Source organism: Bombus huntii, chromosome 12 (assembly GCF_024542735.1).
Source record: "Bombus huntii isolate Logan2020A chromosome 12, iyBomHunt1.1, whole genome shotgun sequence".
Lineage (NCBI taxonomy): Eukaryota > Metazoa > Arthropoda > Insecta > Hymenoptera > Apidae > Bombus > Bombus huntii.
In genome coordinates, this window is record NC_066249.1 from 558,462 (window position 1) to 580,753 (window position 22,292).

General features: G+C 42.2%; 1 protein-coding gene across 2 annotated transcripts in view; it reads left to right on the plus strand.

Annotated features, from left to right (window-relative positions):
- The first annotated feature begins 622 nt into the window (after nt 1-622).
- The window catches only part of LOC126872117 (protein grainyhead), a 162,772-nt gene continuing 141,102 nt past the window's right edge, over nt 623-22,292 (plus strand). The window contains exons 1-3 of one of the 2 annotated variants that reach the window (XM_050631694.1): nt 623-2,080; nt 5,659-5,983; nt 19,720-20,492. In XM_050631694.1, the coding sequence (XP_050487651.1) occupies nt 5,921-5,983; nt 19,720-20,492 (836 nt within the window). In that variant the 5' untranslated portion in view covers nt 623-2,080; nt 5,659-5,920. The remainder of the gene's footprint in view (nt 2,081-5,658; nt 5,984-19,719; nt 20,493-22,292) is intronic. The other variant, XM_050631693.1, reaches the window with a different exon arrangement.

The following is a 22,292-nucleotide window of genomic DNA, read 5'->3' on the forward strand; positions in this document are numbered from 1 at the left end:
CCCACCTGAGCTCTCTTACCTTAGCCTAACGTCGGAGGAGAGAAACGCAGAAAGAGAGATAGAAGTCATGTGGAAGAATGAGAAGGGAATATCATCAGATAGCTCCGTCTCACCACCTCTCCACCGCAAGCTGCTGGTGTACCTATTGCTTGGATTCTCTTCGAGAGGAGTGGGAGTACGGTCGAGAAAACGCTACAGGTAGGCGACGAGAGGGAGCAGGAGCTCTGTGCGTGGTGTCGAAGAGAGAGGGATTCGTGGTGTTAGAAAAGGAAGGTGGATCAAAGGAGAAAGAGCCCAAATGGGGAGGCGTCGTAGGGTGGCCAGGTAAAACGACGAAGAAAGATATAGAAGACGGGTGGAGCGAGAGGTAGAGAGGAGATTCGGGAGCGAGGGAGGCTTACACGAGATGGTGGAGAAAAAGAGTGAGGACGAACGCGTGTCAGGGAAACGATCGGTGGTACGAGAGAGAAGGAACGAGAGCGGGAGAGACGAGAGGCAGCTTGTGGAGTCGAACGTGTGTGTTGGAGGAGAGAAGAGAGGGGGGTACGAGACACGGAGCCAAGAGCGGGATGCTGGGAGGCGGCGGCGACGGCGGCCATGTTGCCGTATCCCGAGAGAAGAGAGAACGATCCGAGAGAGCACCGTGAGGCTGCTTCGTTTGTTGCTTGCAGCGGCTGCCTAAACTTTGGGTGGTTTAATTCTACCTGTTGGGCCGCACAGTTCGGGGTGTAGTGCATCCGTTCCACCCTCGAGTTCGCCTCGCCAACACACGTTTCACGTAGAACAAAACGAGAAGCTCGAGTTCTCGTCGCGCGGCTTCGACACACGACGTCGGTCGATCTGTCGCGCGCGGAGGTATAGTACGCTCGCGTTCGCGATTCCACGGCGACGATGTCGTCGTGCTTCCCGTACAAGCCGCCGTTCACCACGTTCACGTCGTCGCGTTCGTTGTCGCCGTCATCGTTCTCTTTGCCGTTGTTGTCGTTGTCGTCGTCATCGCCGTCATCGTCGTCGTCGTTGTCGTCGTCGTCGTCGTCGTCGTCGCCGTTGTCGTCGTCGTCGTCGTCGTCGTCGTCGTCATCGTTGTCGTCGTCGTCGTCGTCGTTGTTGTTGTTACTACTGTGGTCTACGTCGTCGACGTCGTTAAAGCCGCGGCCTGCGCGAACGTGCGCGTGTGCCTGAAGCCGGTGTACAAGTGTGAATCGTGGACAGACGATCCGGTTTGGAAAAACCGTTCCCGGTCCGGATCCTCGTGACTCGTCGAAGAGGGGTGTGCGCGAAAGGAACGATAGCGCTTGGTGACTGGCTAAGCGGAACGCAACGCGGAATGAACCAGAAACGAGGATAATGAGGTGCGCGGAGTGAATTTTGTGTTTTCCACGGTGCTTCTTTCCTACATTTCTTTCTCACTTGTGCGTCTAGTTGGAAGCAAACAACCGATCGATCCGATAACGAACCATATCGTGTCGATATCATTCGTGGAAACGAACAGAAAAAAAAAAGAAAGAAAGGAGGGAAGAGCCGTAACGACGGTTTTTGTGCGTAACCACCGAAAAACCGTGTACATACATGTGGTGGTAGGTGAAAAACTAAAAAAGAACAAAAAGGGCTACCCGCGACAGTGGGTTCGCCCTTCGACGAGGAGAAGTCTCGAAAATCTCGTCGAAACTCGCGGCAGATTCACGTTTGGTACGGGTGGATCCATCGCGAAGGTGGTGACACTATCATCCGTGGAGATGTGATCCGGAACACAGGAGGGACGCTTAGTAGTTTGTAGTTGGCCCCCTCCCCCCTCGCCACCCCACCAGCACCCCACCAGCACCCCTCGACCTACCACCTACCACGTTCTCTACCACCTTCTTCTTACTGCTCTCCACATACGTACACACGTCTACACGCGCGCACTTTCAAGCCATCGGCACGAAGATCGTCCATCAATCCATCTTCTAAGAAGAATATCGACTTTTCTGTATCGAATGCACAGAAGACTTCCTCCCTTACGATCCAGCGAGATACACTTCGAGATATACATCGAGATACCCCTCGGATACGTTTCTCTTTGTACGCTAGCCCCGACAAAGTGAGTATCTCGTCTCTAACAGTGGGATATCTGTCTGTGGGTGAGATGTCGATCGTTTAACCGCGTCAATGCTGTGCACCTCTTTTCCGCGGATGTTCACCGGCTACCTGCACGATGACGCACAGGTGACGCGCAGGTGAGCCGCCGGTAAACAACTTGCACGTCGACGACAAGTGGGATCATCCGGTTCCCGTATATCTCTTTTTCGCATTTCTTTCGTCCAATTGACTCCAATCGATTTTTTCTTTCCTATTCTATCGCCGTAGGTCGTTTTAGATTAGCTTTAGATCAACTTTAGATCAGGTTTTTCCTATAATCGGTTTTTAGTCGAACTGTACGCTACAGCCGTGTGCAAGCTAGAGTTTCGAAGGATTACGTAAAACGGTGCACGTTCGACTGGTAAAAATGGGCTCGCGTTCAGAGCTGCGATTGCGTGCGTTCAAACGAACGAGACGCGATCAGCATACGCGTTCCTGGTAGAGCGAGTGAATGGAAGACTCGCAAATATAATTGGTCCCGGTTTAATGGTGGCTACTAATGGAATCGCGTAGTTCTATACGCAACGTAGATTTCTTTTGGCTTTACATAACGACGTTTCATATCGCGACCAGGAGCATAGATATTTGAAGAACATTCTCGAATGGTCCATATCTACGCACTTCGTCTCCATTACCTCGTCTGTCCTTCTTCTTTCTTCGTTCGATTCTTCATGGCCAAAGAGACAACACGTGTTAATCGCGAGAAAGGATGCTCAATTCCCACGGTCGAAAACTCGCCACTAATTCTCACTCCCGAAACACTGCACGAGGAGGACAGCACCTCTATAAAGTTGGAACGTTCGCAGGTAGTAAAAAGGAGGAGCGTAGTTGACTTCGTGGGCCAGGTAAGCTTCGAGACGAGCAAACATCTCGTTTTCGAAGGCCTCGAACGGTCCAAACTTCTTATTCCGATTGGATCCACTTTTAAGTCGATCCAGTCGAGAAATTCAGAAGACACCTGAGACCTACGGACTCTCTCACACTCTTCTTCTTTCTCTCTTCGATTTCTATGTTCACTGTACGAGATCACTACGGATCAGTCGAATCACTTGTAAAAGGCTTTGCCCACGAATCGATCGGACCCAAAATGCCACACGATAGACACCACGGAGCCGGTTAACGCGCCGACGTGCCTAGTGCCTCGTCTTCGAGACACCAGCTCTTCTACCAGCATGTACTCGAGCTCTCCGTAGAGAAGCTTGTTCCTCTTTGCAAAGGCTCGTCGAGTCCTCCGTCTCCGAAGGCATCGTCCACTGACGCGAAGCGAGGGAGTACAGGTACTTGAAATACAAACGGACCCACGGAGGTGGGTCCAATCTGATGCAGGGTTCCCTTTGAGAATCAGGTTAGACCGGCCGAACCTGCTCCTCTGGCTTCTCGTCTCCGGTCCGCGGTTGTATACCGGCTTCGTGTACCTACTCCTTCTCCCCAGTCGCCCCAATCTCCTTCTTCCGCGTAGTAGGTAGGCAACCAACCTACCTACTTCCCGCCACCCTGTTCCCTGAGAAGTCTCGCTCTTGCACACGTAGGCCGGTTCATCCATCGCGTTCCTCTTCCTCGCCACCGACGAGTTCGCATAATCTTCTTCAGCCCCCGGTGTCTCGTCTTCCAGGAACACCATCCTCCTACTGTCAAGCCTCGAGAAAACGAAGAAATCACGGAACAAACTGAATAGAATCGTCCTCGTCGGAGATACACGTCGGTTCTCCTACGCTTTCCTACGACCAACGACGGTGTTCACGGTTCTTGCTTCCTCGTTTACGTCTATTATTACACCTGTCTATCCGTCAGACAGGCGGTCGCGGGTTGAATTCCAGTTTTACGCGGCCTGCCCTCCTTCCTTAGCTGGCTACCGGTAGCCACGCGGTTGTAGTAGGAGGAGATGAACGAGCCGGGAGAAGAGGGAAGCCAACTGGTTTTACCGACTATCCACCTGGTGAACGACGACGCGGCGCAAGGGCCCGAAGACGGTGGAATTCGTGGTGTCCGACTGGTTTGGCCAACATCCACGGATTCCCTGGTTCGACCGGCCACCGCGCACGTGATAACTGAATCAACCAGAGCCATCGAACCTGCTATTCTGGCTTCTGAATCCGGCTCTCTCTTCTTCGTTTGTCCGCTCTTTGCTCGTCCACGAACAGTCGCGTGGATTCGCGTGGTCTCTCAGCCACCGCCGCCCTACCCGATGGCCTTCCTGATTCCTCCACCGATCTCGTTCTTCCGCCTGGACGTCACAACCTGACTTGCCAGGGCAAAAATGCGGCTGCAGCTTCCTGTTCGACCGCGACTTCTTCTTCTTCTTCTTCGTCTTCTTCCTCTTCTTCTTCTTCTTCTTCTGTCGGATACTAAGGCGACCGGTTCGACCGCTTGCGTTCCTCTCTATGTTGTGGTTCCGTTGCGGCCAGATTGCCAGTTTCGCTTCTTTCTTTCGCGGTTGACGTTTAGGGAGTCTTTCACCGAAAGGAACGTGTTCCAGTATTCGAGAGACGAGACAGGAACTTTTCACTCTCGGCTACCTGGCGGCTGGGTCGGTCGGTTCGCTTGTCTGACTGTCTGTCTGTCTTCGACGCCGGTTTATTACACCTGTCTATCAGAGCCGCGACCGCGAAACCGTTTCCAGTTTGACGTGCTTGTAGCCGGTTCAAATGAATGGAGGAGAGGCGAACCAGCTGGTCCCACTGATTGCACGTTGCGTAATCGTAAACGCGACAGAACGTACAATACAAGATTGACGTCTTCGCTTTGGTTAGCTCATTTTGCAGCATGTTCAGTGAATGAGAAAAATGAAACTTTTAAATAATATATTTTCACGTTGGTTATCGACGTCCATCGTTCGGCTTCTCCTTGTCAAAGGAGCTCTAATGGTCACCATTGGACCCATGTTATTAAATTTACGATGATTACAATAAAACATATATTATTGATCAAAAACGGTTCCACGTAAAGAAGTAGATTATTAGATTGTAGAATTAAAAGTGCTCCAAATTCTATTGCAATGTAATGTATTTAAGAAAATTAAATGTTATGGTATAGGATAGAATACGTGAGTTTATCACAAGCTAAACCGATCAACGCAATTGTTTATACATTTCTCAATGTAAATTTTCCTCGGAATAAATAACTTTCTTCCATACGCGCTGTGTATCGCGAACAGATGGCATAAACAAACGGAAGTCTCAAGGCAAATTTAAAAAAATAGCGCTGTGACATCATTACTTTTCTCTACTGTCTGATACACGCAGTTGATCAATATGGCCTTTGTGAGTGACTCATATAAAATTCGCGTGGCAGTCGACGTGTTAATTACTTTTTTACATTTCTTTTTTTTTACCTTGACAATCCGGAATTCGACTGTCGAATATTCTCAATGACACAGCCTGACACGATCAAAATTGACTCATTAACGATACAATCTGCTTCTTACATCACGCATAATGATCTCATTTTTTTTATTTTACCCTCGTTCTTTGTTCGTAGTCTTAACTTATAAAAACGAAGGATTGTTACATCTCTCTTTTTTATTTCTCGTCCGTTTCGCAGGTCCTCACTGGCTGCTCCTCTTCTTCCGTCCAATCACGTGCCATACAACGCTCAGCAGAAGACTGTGATACGCAACCCCGCATGCTTAGAACCCGTTCGTTCCCGTAGAGGTTAGTAGACGATATTAGTCGACCACTAGAGAGTATCGAAGCAGAAAGGGAGAACTTTGGAGGAGGACACGACGTCGCGGGATAAGAGGCTCGTCCAGCGGAACGCCACGATTAGACGAACTGGAAAGAGAAGTGGAAGACTGCGCGGGAGAATGTCGACTTGCACCGACGAGGCCGACAACGCACCCCTGCACATGCAGGAGGCTCTGTCCCCGGTTAGTCTATTCTTATTCTTTCTACGTTACCAACGATTTTTTACTTTTCTTTCAAATCGTAATTAAAAAATTATTTACTATCCCACGATATTGCATAACGAAAGGAATAATAAAAAATTTAATCAACCGATAATTCTCCATGTAACTTGGAAATTTCGTCTTTCACTCTTCCATATGGAACTTTCACTGTTAGGTAATATGTCCCTTACATTCATATAATATTAATTTTGTTTCTTGAACACTCTCCAGTCCCTTTATAGAGACTCGAATTTTCTTTCGTTGTAAAATTATTTAAAATAATTTCATTTACACTCGTTACTTGGAGTGTACATTGGGTCTATTAAATCTTATTATATCAAATCTTTGTATATAAAAAACAAGATTAAACGCGATCCAGTAGTCGCGAAATAAAAATTGTAAAATAAGATTGGACGAGGGAAATCGTTTAATCCATCTGTGAGGCAGAGATTATTTAGAGCCGAAGCGATTTCATCAGCTTCTAAATTCAACGAAATCTTCGCTGTACCACGTTAATCCCATTTACAGAGAAATAAATTTCTCGTAAAATTCCCAAGAAAAGAACTCGAAAAATGCTTATTAATGCGCGGCAGGCTCCGACAAATATAAATTCTACGATACGTGTAAGATTTTGAAGATTTTTTGGTAGATCCTTTGAGGGATGTTCGTGATTAACGTTCTCTGAAAGGATCGCGCCGCTTCGATTTCGACAATTCATGGAATGCATTGGCATGTTGCATGGGTCTCTTCTCGTGTGGGTCATCGTTTGACCTTCCTCCCTTTCTCTTTCTTTCTCGCCTCTCTCCCACCTTTCTACCATCGTTTCGTCGGTACCACCCGTTGCGTGAAATAACGAGAATGGCGGACCGACGAGATTATTGCCAGTTGCGTTGTTCCAGCGTGGAACTTCTGGAACGACCCTGAGACGCCGTCCAATGATGGACGTAAATACGTGGACCAAGGATTCAAAATCGCTCGAAATCGATTTCTCGAAAAAAAAAGAAGAAAGAAAAAAGAAATGGAAAGGTAGAACGAAATAAGATGTTTTCCTTTTTCGTCTTCTTTCTTCCTTTCTTGGGTTGATTAGGATAGCTAATTGCACGAAATGGAAACCGAATATCATCGAGGTTAATTGGGAACAAAGGTAGATAATCCGATTGGTTCGTAATTGATTCATTTGGCGGTTTCAAATTCTCTAATACGAAGAAGATATTTTTAGTAGAAAGAAGATATTATTAATCGTACGAAATTTACAAAAACTAACTTCTGTATTTATTTTTCACCGTAGTGGTATGTTTGTTGCATATAGTATATAGCATGGCATGTAGTATATAGTGTAGGATATAGTATAGTCTGATTGGTACGGAGAGATCGACTAATTTAGATTTGGAACGTTCTAATTGAAAGAAAATACTGGCGAAGTAAGAAATTTTCGAGAAATGATTCCTGCGTTTATTTTTGATCGCAGGTAATCTGATTGGTTCGTAGACTGACTGATATAGCTTTGGAACTGTCTGGTAGAAAGATGTTGCTTCTTTATCTTCGTACTTCTTTTTTTCTTGATTTAATCTTCTGTGTTTATTCTCGATCGTGTGTAATCTGGTTGGGTAGACGATTCATTTTGGTTTCGAACTCTTGTTTGAAGAGAGTAAAATGCTGGAGGATTCGTTGACCTCTGCTAGTCACGCTGTTGTTTGTCTTAACGAAGACGCCTTGCAGGTCTGGCATGAGAAAAGGTGCGTCATAGAATCTTCCTTTCACGACGAATTTTTGGTGTTCCGGGAATAAGTTTAGAAGGTGCGTAGGAAGTCGTATAGATTCGTTGGTTTGTTCAGAAATTTTAGTACCTTGATTCTTCGTTCTCTACCTATTCTATTCTTCCTTAGAATAATTTCCTCTTGCACCACGCATATCGTAATAATTTTTATCATTCTAATTTTCACTCCAATGTATCACAAATTAAATTTAATTCAACGATGTAACTCATGGTACGGGCGATTGATAAATATTCAAGAACATGTCGAACAACTAATTAATTCATATATTCATAACAAATAATTATATAAAAAAAGAATTCACAAACTTAGCGCGTCGCAAGACAAAATTCAAAAAGGATTTTCTTAAATCCATTTTTAAGTTAAACGGGATAAGAAACAGAAAAGAAAGACACGGTGGTTTCTTAAAAAAAAATATACGGTCTAAAAAAACAAAGATAAAAAGAAAATTTTGTAAAGGTATACAACGATTGACGCTCTCGCACGAAAGGAAAGATTCGAAAAGAAGATGAAATCAAGTTTCTCTGGATCCAAGAATGATTCGACGATTGTATGGTGTCCCATTTGAGGCGCAGGCCGAACCCTCGAAAAATCTAAACGAATTCCAATAGCTTATCGGTCTAGGGTGATGTGTATATCGTTCTGGGACGGCCACTCCTCGACACAGAGAAGCCTGAAAAGATTTTTACTGTCACCTGGCCGCAGGTTTTTAACCTCACAATAGTATACCTGTCGCTTAAAAGTGAAACTCTGTAGAACGAAAGCCCGTTATTTGCGTGGCGTTGCTCGACAATGGGAAGACCGCCGCTTAAGCGGCTCCCCTAAGAATCTTATGGGGCCCCGGACATTACGGAGACCAAATCCCTGCTGGAATTATTACGCTTAATCTGGTTCGTGAACGAGGTGATACAATTTACGGCAATGGAATGGAATTTGCGTCGTTGTGTTGGTAACTCAACACGTGGAATTTCTTTTTTACTTTTTATTGTTGTCGTAACAGAAGCACGTAATTATAATTAAGATAAGAAATTAAGATAACGTTTAGGAATGTGGAACTTCGTTTTTATTTTTTGTTGGCGCAACAGAAGTATGTAATTATAATTAAGATAAGGAATTAATTTAGTATTTAAGAAGCTGCGTTGGTAGGTCTGGGAGGAATACTTAAAAAAAAAAATTTTGTTGTTGTTGTTGTATAAAACAGTATAAAAGTATAGAGATATCTTGTTAACTAAGTCTTCATACATATCCATTCGATCATCACAATAAACGTCAATCAATTTCCCCATTTATGTCGAAGGATATAAATAATTACGCTTGCTTCTTTTTTCGCGCATGACTGAGTCAGTTACAATGATTTATCGCTGTTGTCCAGCTCATAAAAATTAGATAAAAATGAACAGGCGCTAGGTTCTTGGTAGAATCGATTAAAATATTAAACAACTTTTGTCAAAGCTATTCTATGTAAACCTGGTCGACAGTAAAACTATACCTACATCAACCTACACGAATGGGGGAAAAATTATGAACTAGCTAATATTCAAAGTGACTAATCCGTAATTTCTAAAAAAAGATTAGTTTTTGCCAAACCCACCTGCACATTTCCATTAAAAAGAAAAAAAAATAGAAAAGACAGTAAATCTAAATGGTTTTAGCGTCCTAATTTAAATAAAATTTAGTCAAACCCCATTTTCTAAATTTTTACTAGAAATTTCATCAAGAAGTGACGCGAATTTCCATTTCCATGGAAAAATTTCCGTTTTCGCTTTACGATCGAGCAGTAAGAACGGTTGCGAGATTTTCCATCCTAGCCAGAATCTTCGACGAATACCGACATTCTTTCGCGAAGGCGAAGCGGTACGTCGTCGTCCATTCGTGCGAGCATAACCACTCATGGTTGGAGTCTCGAACCAAGCCGTGTCTCGAACTACGGGCAAAGAAGGAAGAAGAGGAGAAGGAGGAGGAAGACGATTTTGCTGTGTACGATGACTCGCCGGATTTCGCGTATACCTGATACTTGGGTCGAAGGGAACGCACACTCACCGATCGTGCTATTCATTATCCAAGTAACCGGCAGAGATTACTTAATAGAATCCGCCAGACTCCCAACTTAGACTTTTTATTCGATTTTTTTTGCCGCGGTGTCGGAAAGGGGGAATAGAAAATCTTTTTGTTGCTTCTTCTCGTCCTGTTGATTTTTTAAGATATATTCTTCTTTTCTTTTTTTTTTTTTTTTTTAGAGGCAATGGGAAAAGAATGTGTTTAACCCTTTCACTGCTTTTGAAGCTTAATGTGTGTCGACGGCAATGCTCAATATACCGTATTACAGAACATCTTTTTTATTCTCTTTACTCGTTTTTGTTGGTATGTTTAATACTTTGTGTTGAGCGAATCATGGCGATTTTTCGAAATTCCTAACTTTCGAATGTTCGGATTACCAAATTTTCCGATTGTCAAATACTCTGGTATACAAACTTTCCACTTTGTTAATTTTTGAACTTACCCATTTCTCAGATACCTGAGTCTTCAATCTGCCCGGCTCTCAAATTCTTTGATATTTTAATTAGGGAACGCATGATATTTATTCCTGGTGTACGCACTCAATACCGGTGGCTACACGCAGTTGAAGGTTCAACGGAGAATTTATTGTCGGAGACGTTATTTTCGACAGAAATTGGTATATATTACACTTTTAGCGATACTGCGTTAATTTTAGTGAATTTTAAAAAAGTTAAACGAGCCAGAATTCCCCATAAACCGATTCGTAGGAATAATATAGAAGATTTAGTGCTCTGTCGGCTCGTATTCGGAACCGGAGTTAGTGATGAGACTTATTATAATAAAGACGACTCGACGTCGAATAAAATATACAACCAATGAAATCAGCAATGACGAGAATCGTTCCAAAAGGATTACAGGAGCAACTGATTACTTTTCCTCTAATAAAAAGCGTTGCTCTAACCGTTCTGAGTAGTGTATAATGGGAACGGAATAATGGTAGCAAGAAATGTTAGCGAGAGTTGTTTGGAGATATCAATCAAAGATAATGGCGGTAGGAGAATTTTTGTTTTCCTCTCCAGCTACCAGCAACGCGAACTACAGATATTGTGAAAAAAAATGATTTATTGCTCTGTACACTCTGGTCGGATGTTCGGTATACGCGCTAATTACATGAATAGTATCGCAGTGTCCGAGTGTCAACGATATTTCTTGCTTCTTATTCTTAAATTGTGATTGATGATGCAGCAATGATAATAAACGTTCGATGAACGGAATCACCAGACGATTGCGAAACTCTTCGAAGCGATCGATGATTTTCCGCCGACTGTTTAAGACTAGCTGTTGGTTAAGAAATCTTGAATGAATGAATTTTTAAGGTTTAGAATTTACGAGGTGTCTCGGTTACTGGGATGGAAAGATTTTTAACTTCCCAACAAACTTTCGATTGTTCGAATTTTAAAGATATTTCGGATCCAAAAATATTGGATCTGCAATGATTGAAATTAATTCAAATTGACATTACGAAAATTAAATTGTCAAATATTCGAAATCTCGAATATTTTGATTTTCAAGTACACAGATTTTCCTTCCGAAAATTCGAATAACCAAATTCTCAGATATTCAAATATGCAAACATTCCGTTTGTTCTATTTGCAAAACTGGAACTTCCAAATTTTCAAATGCAAATAATCTCAGTCATTTTCCAAGCCCATAAATTCTCAACCCTCTGCTTACCTGCATATCTCGAAGCTTGTTAATACAAAATTTCCAATTCTACGATTGGCGATTGGAAAAAAAACGTATGTAATTCAACGGTCATAAACCGAGCCGAAAAAGATTTGCATAAAGCGTAAGTGAAATAACGAGCATGTTTATCGTGGGGAAAAAAGGGGAATAAACGATGGAGATATAGTGATACGATCGTCGACAAGCGTTTCTAGCAATTCCATTTAGCTTGGTTCGCCTGCGGCCACGTTCACGATGCTCGATACGCCAACAGGAAACTAAAAAAAATAAACAACGCATAGTGAACAATCGCACACAGTATTTCCATGATTACCGTGACTGGAAATAGCGACAGGAAGTCGCCGGGTGTAAATACATGAATATAATTAATAACAGTAATTTATTTCGGATCATAGTTGCGCCACTTTCGTTATTCAACGAAACTTAACACGGCAGTTAAACGCGCACGGGTCCACATTCTTCGCGACTAATAAACAATTACAAACAATTATAAGAGCCATTCAGAGTGGCTACAGAACAGCCTTAACGTTGTACAATGATTTTCCACCGCAATATAAACCGCTAATTGAACATTCACGAGAGTCAAAAATGTATTTTAATAGGAGCTGCTTGGAAAGATCGCGACTGACAGACCGCGACAATAACGTATTTTTATTTTAGAAGTTTATGTGTTTTATGGCGCATGCAATTAAAGCGTACCATGGACTAATGTAATCCGAAATATTTATATCAAGTGGTATGCTGTGCTAATAGGAACGAAGGGGATAGAAGGAGATACGAAAGGAGAATTGAAGTTGTACCGTGTGAAGAGTTTCGAAACGCCCGAAATTTCCAACTACCTAAATTTCCAAATGTGTGAATTTACAAAACCACGTTCCCCGAAGCTTCAATTCGCAAATGCGTAAATTCATAAGTATTTGAATTTACAAACTCTCGAGTCTGACCTTCCAAATGCCCAAGAATCGCCAGAAATGCCTGAAAATTTGCAAACTTCCAAATTTCCAAATTCTCCACGCAACTTATTACGAGCATACCTGACGCAAGTCAACCCAAAGGAAAAAGATTCGACGCAGCCAAAATCCGAGAAGAGGGCGAGAAATACAATAAAAAAAAAAAAAAAAGGAACGGAGAGCGAGTCGAAAACGAGGGAATGGAAGGAAAGGACGGGAAGAAATAACCGCGACGGGGCCGCAATAACAGAAACTCTGACAGGTGTTCCGCGAGCAGACGAAGCTGGATGCCCGGACAGAAGAGAAGCGAGGAGCGGCCCGATATAACAAGGATTCAACGGCGTATCGCAAAAACCTTTGGACGATCGTGTACATCGTCTTGCGGAGGGGGATGCTGCGTGGAACGACGAGGCAAGAGAGAAAGAGAGGAGTGCGGGCAACAATGAAGGTTCTCCGGTGAGCTAGGACGCGTATACGCGCGCAACCGCTTGGAAGAGCGAAAGAAAGGCCCTTAACGATTCCACGTATCTTCGAGCTGGCGGCGCAGCTGCGTATTCCAACGACGTGATCGGCAATAAGCGAGCGCGCGCGACCCGCAAGAAGAAATCGACGAGGACGCGAGAGCAGCGGTCGCGCATCCGCTCGACCGACAGACGAGCCAAGGAGTATCGTCCGACCTGGAACAGTCTCTCACGGCCAGCAGGCCAATTAACTGTTATTATCAGCCGGTTCTTGCGTGTAAACAGAGGCTAGTCTCTGTTAGAAGGTGGTTAGAAGAGGCAACTCCATTCGAACCCACTACCGCCCCTTTTTCCTATTATTATTAAAGGAATCGATGCAGGGGAGCGCGATGAATCGCAAGAAGGGAAGGTTTTAGGGAAATGCTTATATTGGAACAGTGATCAGATCGGGCGATGACTGGAAATTTGTAATTTTTCAGTGTTACGTGATTCGGCCTAGGACTCGAGCAATTTTGATCTCGGGTTGGAAATTGATTTTCCAACGCGATCGAAACGTGTTAGAATTCAAGAAGTTTCAATTTCAGGGTGGTTAATTGTATTTGACGACGAGTGGCAATTTGTAACTTTTTGGTGTAATGTGATTGGGAGTTAGAATACGGGAAATTTCAACCACGGAGTGGTAATTAGGTTAGAAAAAATTTTACAATTTTTCTGTATAATATGGTTGAGTTGAAGATACGAAAAATTTAATGGGATGGTAATCCCAGTAATCACAAAGGTTCAGCGGCGAGTGGAAATTTGAAATTTTTGCGCATAATGAGGTTGCGGTTTAAAGTACAGTGGAAGATTTAGAGTTTAGCGAACGAGGTTATATTTAGCTTAGAAAGTTTGGAGAAATTTTGATTTTCCGGTGATAGTTAGACTGGGTGATAAATGGAAATCGGAAAACTGTTTTTGCTTGTAGCGGATAGTGATAAGTTAGTTTTTCTACGCCCTTCCGTTTTAGGAAGCTAGTTTGTAGTTTTGATAGCTTACGCTACGTTGGTTTTATTTGCGACACAGACGTAATGATACCGATAGATATTTTTCTAACCAACTTCGATTCAGTCTATTCCATGCTCACGTTGCGGATCATTGGTCTCTAACCATCGCTTTTTATTCGATCAGCTGACCGCATCAATGTCCACTCCCGGCAGTTTATACATGTTTTACGACGACTGCTTTTTCTCCCACGGAAATGCAGTAACCACGGAAAATGGAAAAATCAGCGCGAGAAACCAAACTTCTCGAACGTTCTGACCAATCCGATCCAATTGGAATCCTATCTTCACCGCGTGACTTGCTACCGCATCATGAGAATGAAGTTGTAAACCACGCTGCATCTATCCAGTCTCTTTTGCCCGCAGAACCTGATAACCTGAATTATCCTTCATTCTTAATCACTATCCACATCGATATCCAAACGAAGTCATCTGTAATTATTCGCTCGTAACGAACTCATGCAGCATCGAAGCACAATTCGATGGCCATTCGGAATCAATTAGGTATAGAATTAACCGAGAAAAAGAAGAAACAGAATGAAATAATAAAAAATCACACGTTCTATGTCGACTTACCCAATACGACAAAGACTATTCGAAGACTATCTGAGAGTTAAATTCGAAAACCATTCGAAATCAATCAAGGTGTTAAATTTAAGAAGAAAAAATATAAACGAGACAGTACGAAACCATTAAAGATCGCTGGTTCCAAACGAACCTACGCAACAACGAGGAACGTTCGATGGCTATACCGGACAAAAATTTTACGGCTGTTCACTGAAATCAATTATGGAATTAACTAAGTAGAGAAAAAGCGAGAAAGAAAGAAATGAACGAGGAATGAAAAAAGAGAGGAAGAATCAGAAAGTCAGGACACAAGCAGGTACAAGGCCAATCATCGTCTAATAACTCTCAACACGCCTCTGAAGTACTATCGCGATGCCCGTGGTTACGTAATCTTCTACCTTGACAGCGATACTAGATTGAATCTATGGTACAAGGCCGTCGTTCGACACCCGGTCGTGTACGAGTTATTCAATAAATAATCCCGAGATAACATCCAGCAGGAGCTCTGGGAAACCGTAAAACGCGTATTCGTGAGCAGGATAAATAACGAATATTTCCTTTCTAACGATCCTCTTCCCTTTCATCCATCGATGTCATTTTCTTCGAGTTGGCGCGTGTAGAACGTCGTAAAAACTAATACATTCGGTCGCAGGATGGCATGTGAATCAACGCGCTCGGACGACCGCGATAAATTTTCCTGGCGATCGGCGATTAGATTTCGAATGAAGTTGGTATACGCTTTCATCGACGAGTGCTCTTAACGTCACGTCATGACCGCGGGAGGCTTCGTAATCGAGCTGATTAATATTCGTCAAACATCGGCCACCCTCCGTGTGGGTTATTACGAGTGTTACCGTTCGCACACTCGTTTAGGAGAGCTAGTGGGACTGGAGGGTGTTTCGAGTATAAAGTGAACTGGGCTTTGAGCCTTTGCACCTGCCCGAGCGATGCCTTTGGCGGATTAAATCAATCGAGGATTAATTCTTCACACTCTGACAAGTATTTCATAGGATTGACCAGTTACCATGGTAGTATATTCTCGTGGAGGCAGTTTTTGGAATCGTAAAGTCTGTTTCGGATGGGAATAAATTGCAGTTAATTCTCTGAATACGGCGGAGGTTTCTGAAGTGAGAAATTTTACTCCGAAAAGGAGAAGATTGTGAATGTGAATTGGAAGTTGGGTTTACAAGCTGAGAAGTTTTTGAACGAGATTGGGCAAAAGGATGATAAAGGTAAATTACCGACAAATCTCTGTATCTTGAAAGGCGTTTAACGCGATTGATCAGGATGTCCAACGCATTTCATGATACAAAAAATTGAGCTAGAATTTCTGATCGATGATATCGAAACTTTTTCGAAACTTCTCGTAGTACGAAAGATTAAACGATTTATTATGACAACAAAAGAGAAAAAGAAGTGCGTATCTAATATATTACATACATTCTGAAAAAAGTTTTTGAATAAGTTCAGCCTTAACAACTTGGAATGTCATTAATCAACCCGTTAGACACGAAACAAACTGTACCGGGTATTCCCAGAAAAAAATAACTTATCATGTTGTCTGACCGATACTCGAGGCGACGACGGTGACTTGCCGCCAGTGAAACTCGAATATTAACCAGATGACTCACGATATTGTTAATTATGTTAATGGACGGTGCACGATCGTAAATGACATTGCATGCTCGTTCGTCCGAGGACTCCGCGAGAGATGTGAGGAAGGGAGAGAGAAGATTCGCGGTAATTCGGCCTGATTCCATTGGAAAGCGCCATAAACCGCCATAAACCGACGACACGTGGGAAATTCCAAACGACGTCGTTAGCGTGATGGGACACACTTATTCACGAGACGGCGGCAACTTTCTGAGCTTAAGTCCCTCCTTTATTATGTCTTTCTTTCCACTCCTTTTTTAGACACTTTTTTAAATGACGGAATTAGTCGTGGTATGAGCAGAAGCATTTTGCATCCTTTCTTTGTGCGAGCATGTTTAATCGCGTAATCAGACGAAGGAGATGCACTCGAGATAATTCTTCCATCTCGAGTTTTTATTATTTCAAATTTATTCAAGAATATTATCGCGTTTTGTTCAGAGCGAACGTTTATCGAATAACATGGCAGGATAAAATCACGCGTATATTAATACTCTCGACGTTATTTGTTCATACGAATGTTCCGATTAGAAGAATATTATGTAGAAATATTCATCTTGTACTTCACGTGTCCATTTCAAGAATCGCATGTGCTAACTTTAAATAACGGACAACACACGATGATACAAGATATGTTTTGGTTTCATGTTCGATAAATTTCATAATTTAAACAATTTTTAGAAACGTTCCTCATCCTGTTAAATATACAGTCGCGATTCTCGTTTCGTCAAAAAATTCCACCAATGTTTTCCAATGTTTCTTTATATATCATTTTATTCGGACAAAGGCATACTATCTGTCAAAATATTTTCAGCTTTCTCAAAGCCACCAACAAATCCTACAGCTTTTCAAGAAACCAATTCCAGGAATTCGAACAACGAACCTAACACTTCACGCTCCCTTCGACCACAAAATCCTTGAAACGAACTTGTTCGCCGATCGATCATAGTCACTTGACAATCTCAAACCAGTGGACCACGGATCAAGGAAACGCAAGAGCGCGATCGTTTGGTTCAGAAACTTTTCGCGATGGAGCCGCTTTCGAATCGCGATCCCTCGGCGCGATTAAATACCCGGCTTAACATTAGCCAACTTTAGATTCGTCTCGGAAATGAAAGTAACGCGGCGAGTTCTTCCCTGAATTTCGTGACGAAAAAGGATCACTTACGCGATGACTCCGTTAGAAAGTCGAGTGGACGTCGTGGTACTTTGATCTTTGCTGGCGCGATTAAAAATATTTGCCGATCGACGCGTTACCAGACACCTAGGGGATTAATTATTATTCGACTCGACTTCGGCTGGACTGGTCTCTACGGAGCGATTAACCAGCAAGATTTTTATTGCGGGTCGATTAGCATTCGAAAATGTTAAACTGTCGTTACGACATAAAGTACCGCGACGTAAATTTCCGTGACTAAAACCGGCGAACCGTGCCTCGATAAAATAATAATTTTGTGGAAGCCACGCGACTATCGATAATTGGCAAACGTTCGCGTAATTGAGAAGCTCGACTGGATCTTGGATTTAGAGATGCATGGATCGTTACAGGGATTATCGTGGGTGAAATTTCACCCCTTACGAATTTCTTCATCCCATATTATTGTCTCGTAATCGCATATTACAATTTAATTTTACTTGCAACCGTCGAGAATAATAATTTTTCATTTAGTCGTGGAATAATAATAAAATAATCACTCTGACATTCTTTGTTCAACACAGAATGGTGATAAAATATCGAACTGTATTTGTTAGAATTTATTGATCTTTACAGGAAAAAGGAAAGATACCGAGAAAAGGTACTGAGATGAAATTTCATCCATCAATGTGACTTTCCCTGATGATGGCTTTTATCGTGATTGCACTGGAGATTATTTTAGTGATAAATTAGTAAATTACGAGTGATTGTACGTTTATGTAAAATTTAAAGGTACAGTAATATACAGAAAAAGTGTCTACGGTAAAGTACTAACTAATTTCATAATAACTAAAGAATGAAATAAATTTGACTACAATTCCTATAGAAATACGAATGTCATATAAGCATCTGACCTACTGATTATTGAAAATTCTAACAAGAGATATCTCGTGATAGTACTTTATTTATTTTGGTCCACAGATCTATCGATATTCACAAGCCTACATACACAACGTTATATAACTTGTTATTTATATAAGCTTCTAATCTCACACCATGTATCCTACTTCAAAGCTTTCACGAACGCTGTCCTTACTTTTCCTGTCACTTGTCGACAAAGGATTCGTTCCATTTTCAATTCCCCATGGAACCTGTGATTCTCTGTAGAATATTCGGACTATACCCTCGTCAACCAATCTCCCTTGAAAATTTGCGACTGAGTATTGAAACCCTAAGCTGAATAGGGGTTGACGATTCATCTTTTGTTCTCGATTACATCCTTGAACTCGACCAGTGTTCTTTTAGCCTTTTGTATCGTAGAACGAGGTTTTGAAGAAAAATTTAGTTTATGAATTTTTAATTGGAATCTTGATTACGTCGTATTTATAAAAAAAATATGGTTGAAGATTTTGGAGAGTCAGAGATGCTAACTGAGTTTTAACTTTATTTTTTATTGAAAATGTTAGAAAACGACGAATGCCGGAGTTTCGATCAAACGCGAAGAAAGTAATAATTTAGAGTTATTTAGAGTTATATAAAACAAAAGGTATATCGATAAGAGAGTTTCTGTTAGAGAAGAGAAATCTGTCAATCAATCTGTGTGAAAACTTCCTCGCAGTGTTCAGAACTTTTCTAATCGCTTATGGTAATCGTACTCGCGTTCGCTAATGGTAGAGCCTTGACAGAACGAGAGGTTTAGTAGCAAATAAAAAGGCAAGTACCATAATTGAACTCGTCGTCTTGTCTAGTTTCTTTGAATATTCCTATTACGACTACTAAGAGGTAACTCTAGGAGAGTAGCTATCATCACGTTCGCCGGCGGTTGAGGTTAGCAAAAAACTGAGGAAAACGTTTAATAAAGTTGCCATTCTGTTTGGCTTGCTCGTGTATCTATTCGAAACCAACGAACGGTGACAAAATATTGTACATTTTGATGTACAGACAGCAATTACCACTATACAGATTAGCTTTCTATAAATATAAAGAAACTGATCATGTCAATATTCTAAAAAAATTTATGTAAACAGAATTCTATCGCAGATATAATAATTCACCGCTACAAACGATAACCTTCCCTAACTCTTTATTATCACAATAACATTTTCTTCGAAATTCTAAAATTTTCAAATGCACAAATTACTATATTTCCACGTTTCTAAATGTCCAAACTTTTGGCTACCAACGTTTTTAAATATCCAAACTCGTAAACGCGCAAATTTCCGAAAGCCTAAACGTTTACATTCCCAAATTGTCCAATACTTTCCATATATAATTTACAAACGTCTAAATTTGAAAACGCTCAAATTTCCAAGTTTCCAAATTTTCCCAAGCTACCCCAGATTTGTCAGCTTAATCCAATCAAAGGCACTGGTTTATGGAAATCTTTGCTATCCTAGGTGCAGGAGGGGCCAGTGTCCCCGGCGTCCTCCTCGCTGAGCAACCAGAATCAAAACGAGAGCGAGCAACAGGTGTTGCTGGCCACGATGCAGCCAGTGAACGTCCTAGACCTGCACGAACCAGCGACGGTTCACTCTCTGCATCCAAAATACCACCATCACCACCACCGTCACCACCATCATCATCACCATCACCACCATCAACAACAACATATCCAAACTGATCCGGACGACGTTCAACAACGAGCGACGGACGACACCGATGGCCGAGTGACGCCTGGCACAGACGCAGCGGCCGCCAGCACGACGTTGAGCGTCGGTGAGCACAAGATGATCGATTTAATTTACAACGACGGTCAAAAAACCGTCATGTACACGCACGACAAGGAGATCATCTACGAGAACGAAGCGGATCGCGTTCAAGTGGTCGAGTATCCACCACCACCACCATCACCGCCATCTCCATCGCCACCCTCGGCAGTCACAAGAGCTGGATTATTGCCACCCACGTGTGTTACACCTAGATCTGGGTCAGCCACGACCGCGTTACATCTGCATCATTATCCTCAACTGCAGTTGCAACACGAGGATGATCTTCCACCCAGTGTTCGCCATGCTGTAAACGCAACGGTTCCAAATTGTGCGGCGGCCACTACTACGACTACCGTGTTGGTTCTGTCGGAATTGGTCGCTGCTGACCCTGCAGCTGGAGCTGCTGCTGCTCAACAACTCACTCTTACTGCCGCTGCCGCTGCTGCTTCCCTCCGTGCAGGGTAAGTGTTTAATGATTTTTGTTTTTATTGACAACACTGCGGATCTTTATGCAAATAGATATTATTAAATTTGTTTTATAGATACAATTTAAAAGATGAAACTTAGCGAAGCATTCATACCGCTCTAAACATTTTTCAACAATAGTATTCAAGTTCTCGTGGGTACAGTCGAAAGAATGAAATTTAATTAGAAATTTCTTTGATTGGTTAAACGTTATAATGGATACTATGCATAGGACAATTTATATATTTTTGACACATTATGTGCATACTATACGTTTGCATACTGCACCGCTAAAATTTCTATAAATGCATAAAAATTCGCAGCTCTTAGGTGGTGAAGGAGATTTTGGTTGTTAGGAGAAATCGAAACCTTGCGTGTTTTCTGAGAAAATACAAAAATTAAGATGACGTGGTGGAATATGGAAATGTAAGTACTTCCAAGTATTTTTGGTAAAGTGGAAATCACGTTCTATCGAAGAATTTAGATATATTCTTAGTTGATGAAGAGTCACGCTGTCTCATTATGATAATCGATGAGATTCATTTTACATTTGTTTGTTATGTCGTATCGAGTCTGTTATATCAGAAAGCGTTGTCACATTATACAAATCTGTGCCAGATCGAAGTCGAAGGCTGCATTAAGTAAAATGTCAACGAATAAAGTTCATTCCAAAAATACGCAAGAAACCGCGACAGCGTTAATCCATTTTAAATAACGTTACAGATATTAATTAACATTGGCATACGCGGTAATATTGCAAAATCTTAAGAAACAAAAATTCCCTCGTCCGTTTAAAGTAACGAGCTTCGTCGTCGCAGAAAACGGAACGAATCGTACGTGTAGAATTTAACGAGATGGAAAAATGAAATTCCGCGGCGGAACGAGTCACGGCGTGGCGAGGAATCGCGTACGAGCATTTCGAGGCGGCTCTATATCGAGCAAGTAACGTATCGTTGCACGGTGTCGCGCCTTAATAAGCCGTAAAGTAGCGAGGAAAGTGTCTGCACGTGGACAGTAGCCTGTTCACCGGCATGGAAAAATCGAATAGCTCTGTTGTGTGCGCGCGAGAGAGCGTGAGCACGTTGAAACGGCGAACCTTATCGGCCTCGTGTATCAGCGTCGACAATTAACAATTATTGCGCACACCTACCCGCGAGCACAGTCGCGGATAAGTCACGTTGCTGCGTAGAATTTATTATTAGGACGCCGTGTTGCTCGCGCCCGCGTGCCTATACAGCGTCACGCAGACGCAGTGTGCCCTGCAAGGACGTTCGCCATAGCCGAACGGTCGTTCTGCTTATCAGTTTGGCCTTATTGCAATTATTTGATCGTATTATACAAATGTTCTATGAAAGTACTGGACAATTAGAAGTTTTTTAGAAACATTATATGAACATATCGTATGTGTTGCACGAAACATTTTGAAGTTTCGTTGGCGACGAGCAGACTACGGATTTTTATGCAAATTCATATTTTGGAAAATTAATCAAAAATTAATTTAAGAAGGTAGAATCTCACTGGAATATTGTTTTACTTACCAAGTATTATAAAAAACATTGTATTTTGGATATCTTATATGTTTCCTCGTTTTACATACAATTTTGCACATACGAATTTTCTATAAATGCGTACAAATTCGCGATCTAGTAATGAAAATCTATCGTCACGACCATAATGATAAAATTTGAAACAAGATCTGAAAATATACATAAAAAGTACGAGATATTTAGTGTAAGTCGGTTTATTGAATGCAAGAAAGCAAAGACGCAACAGTTGCGTCAGTAGTATCAGACGTA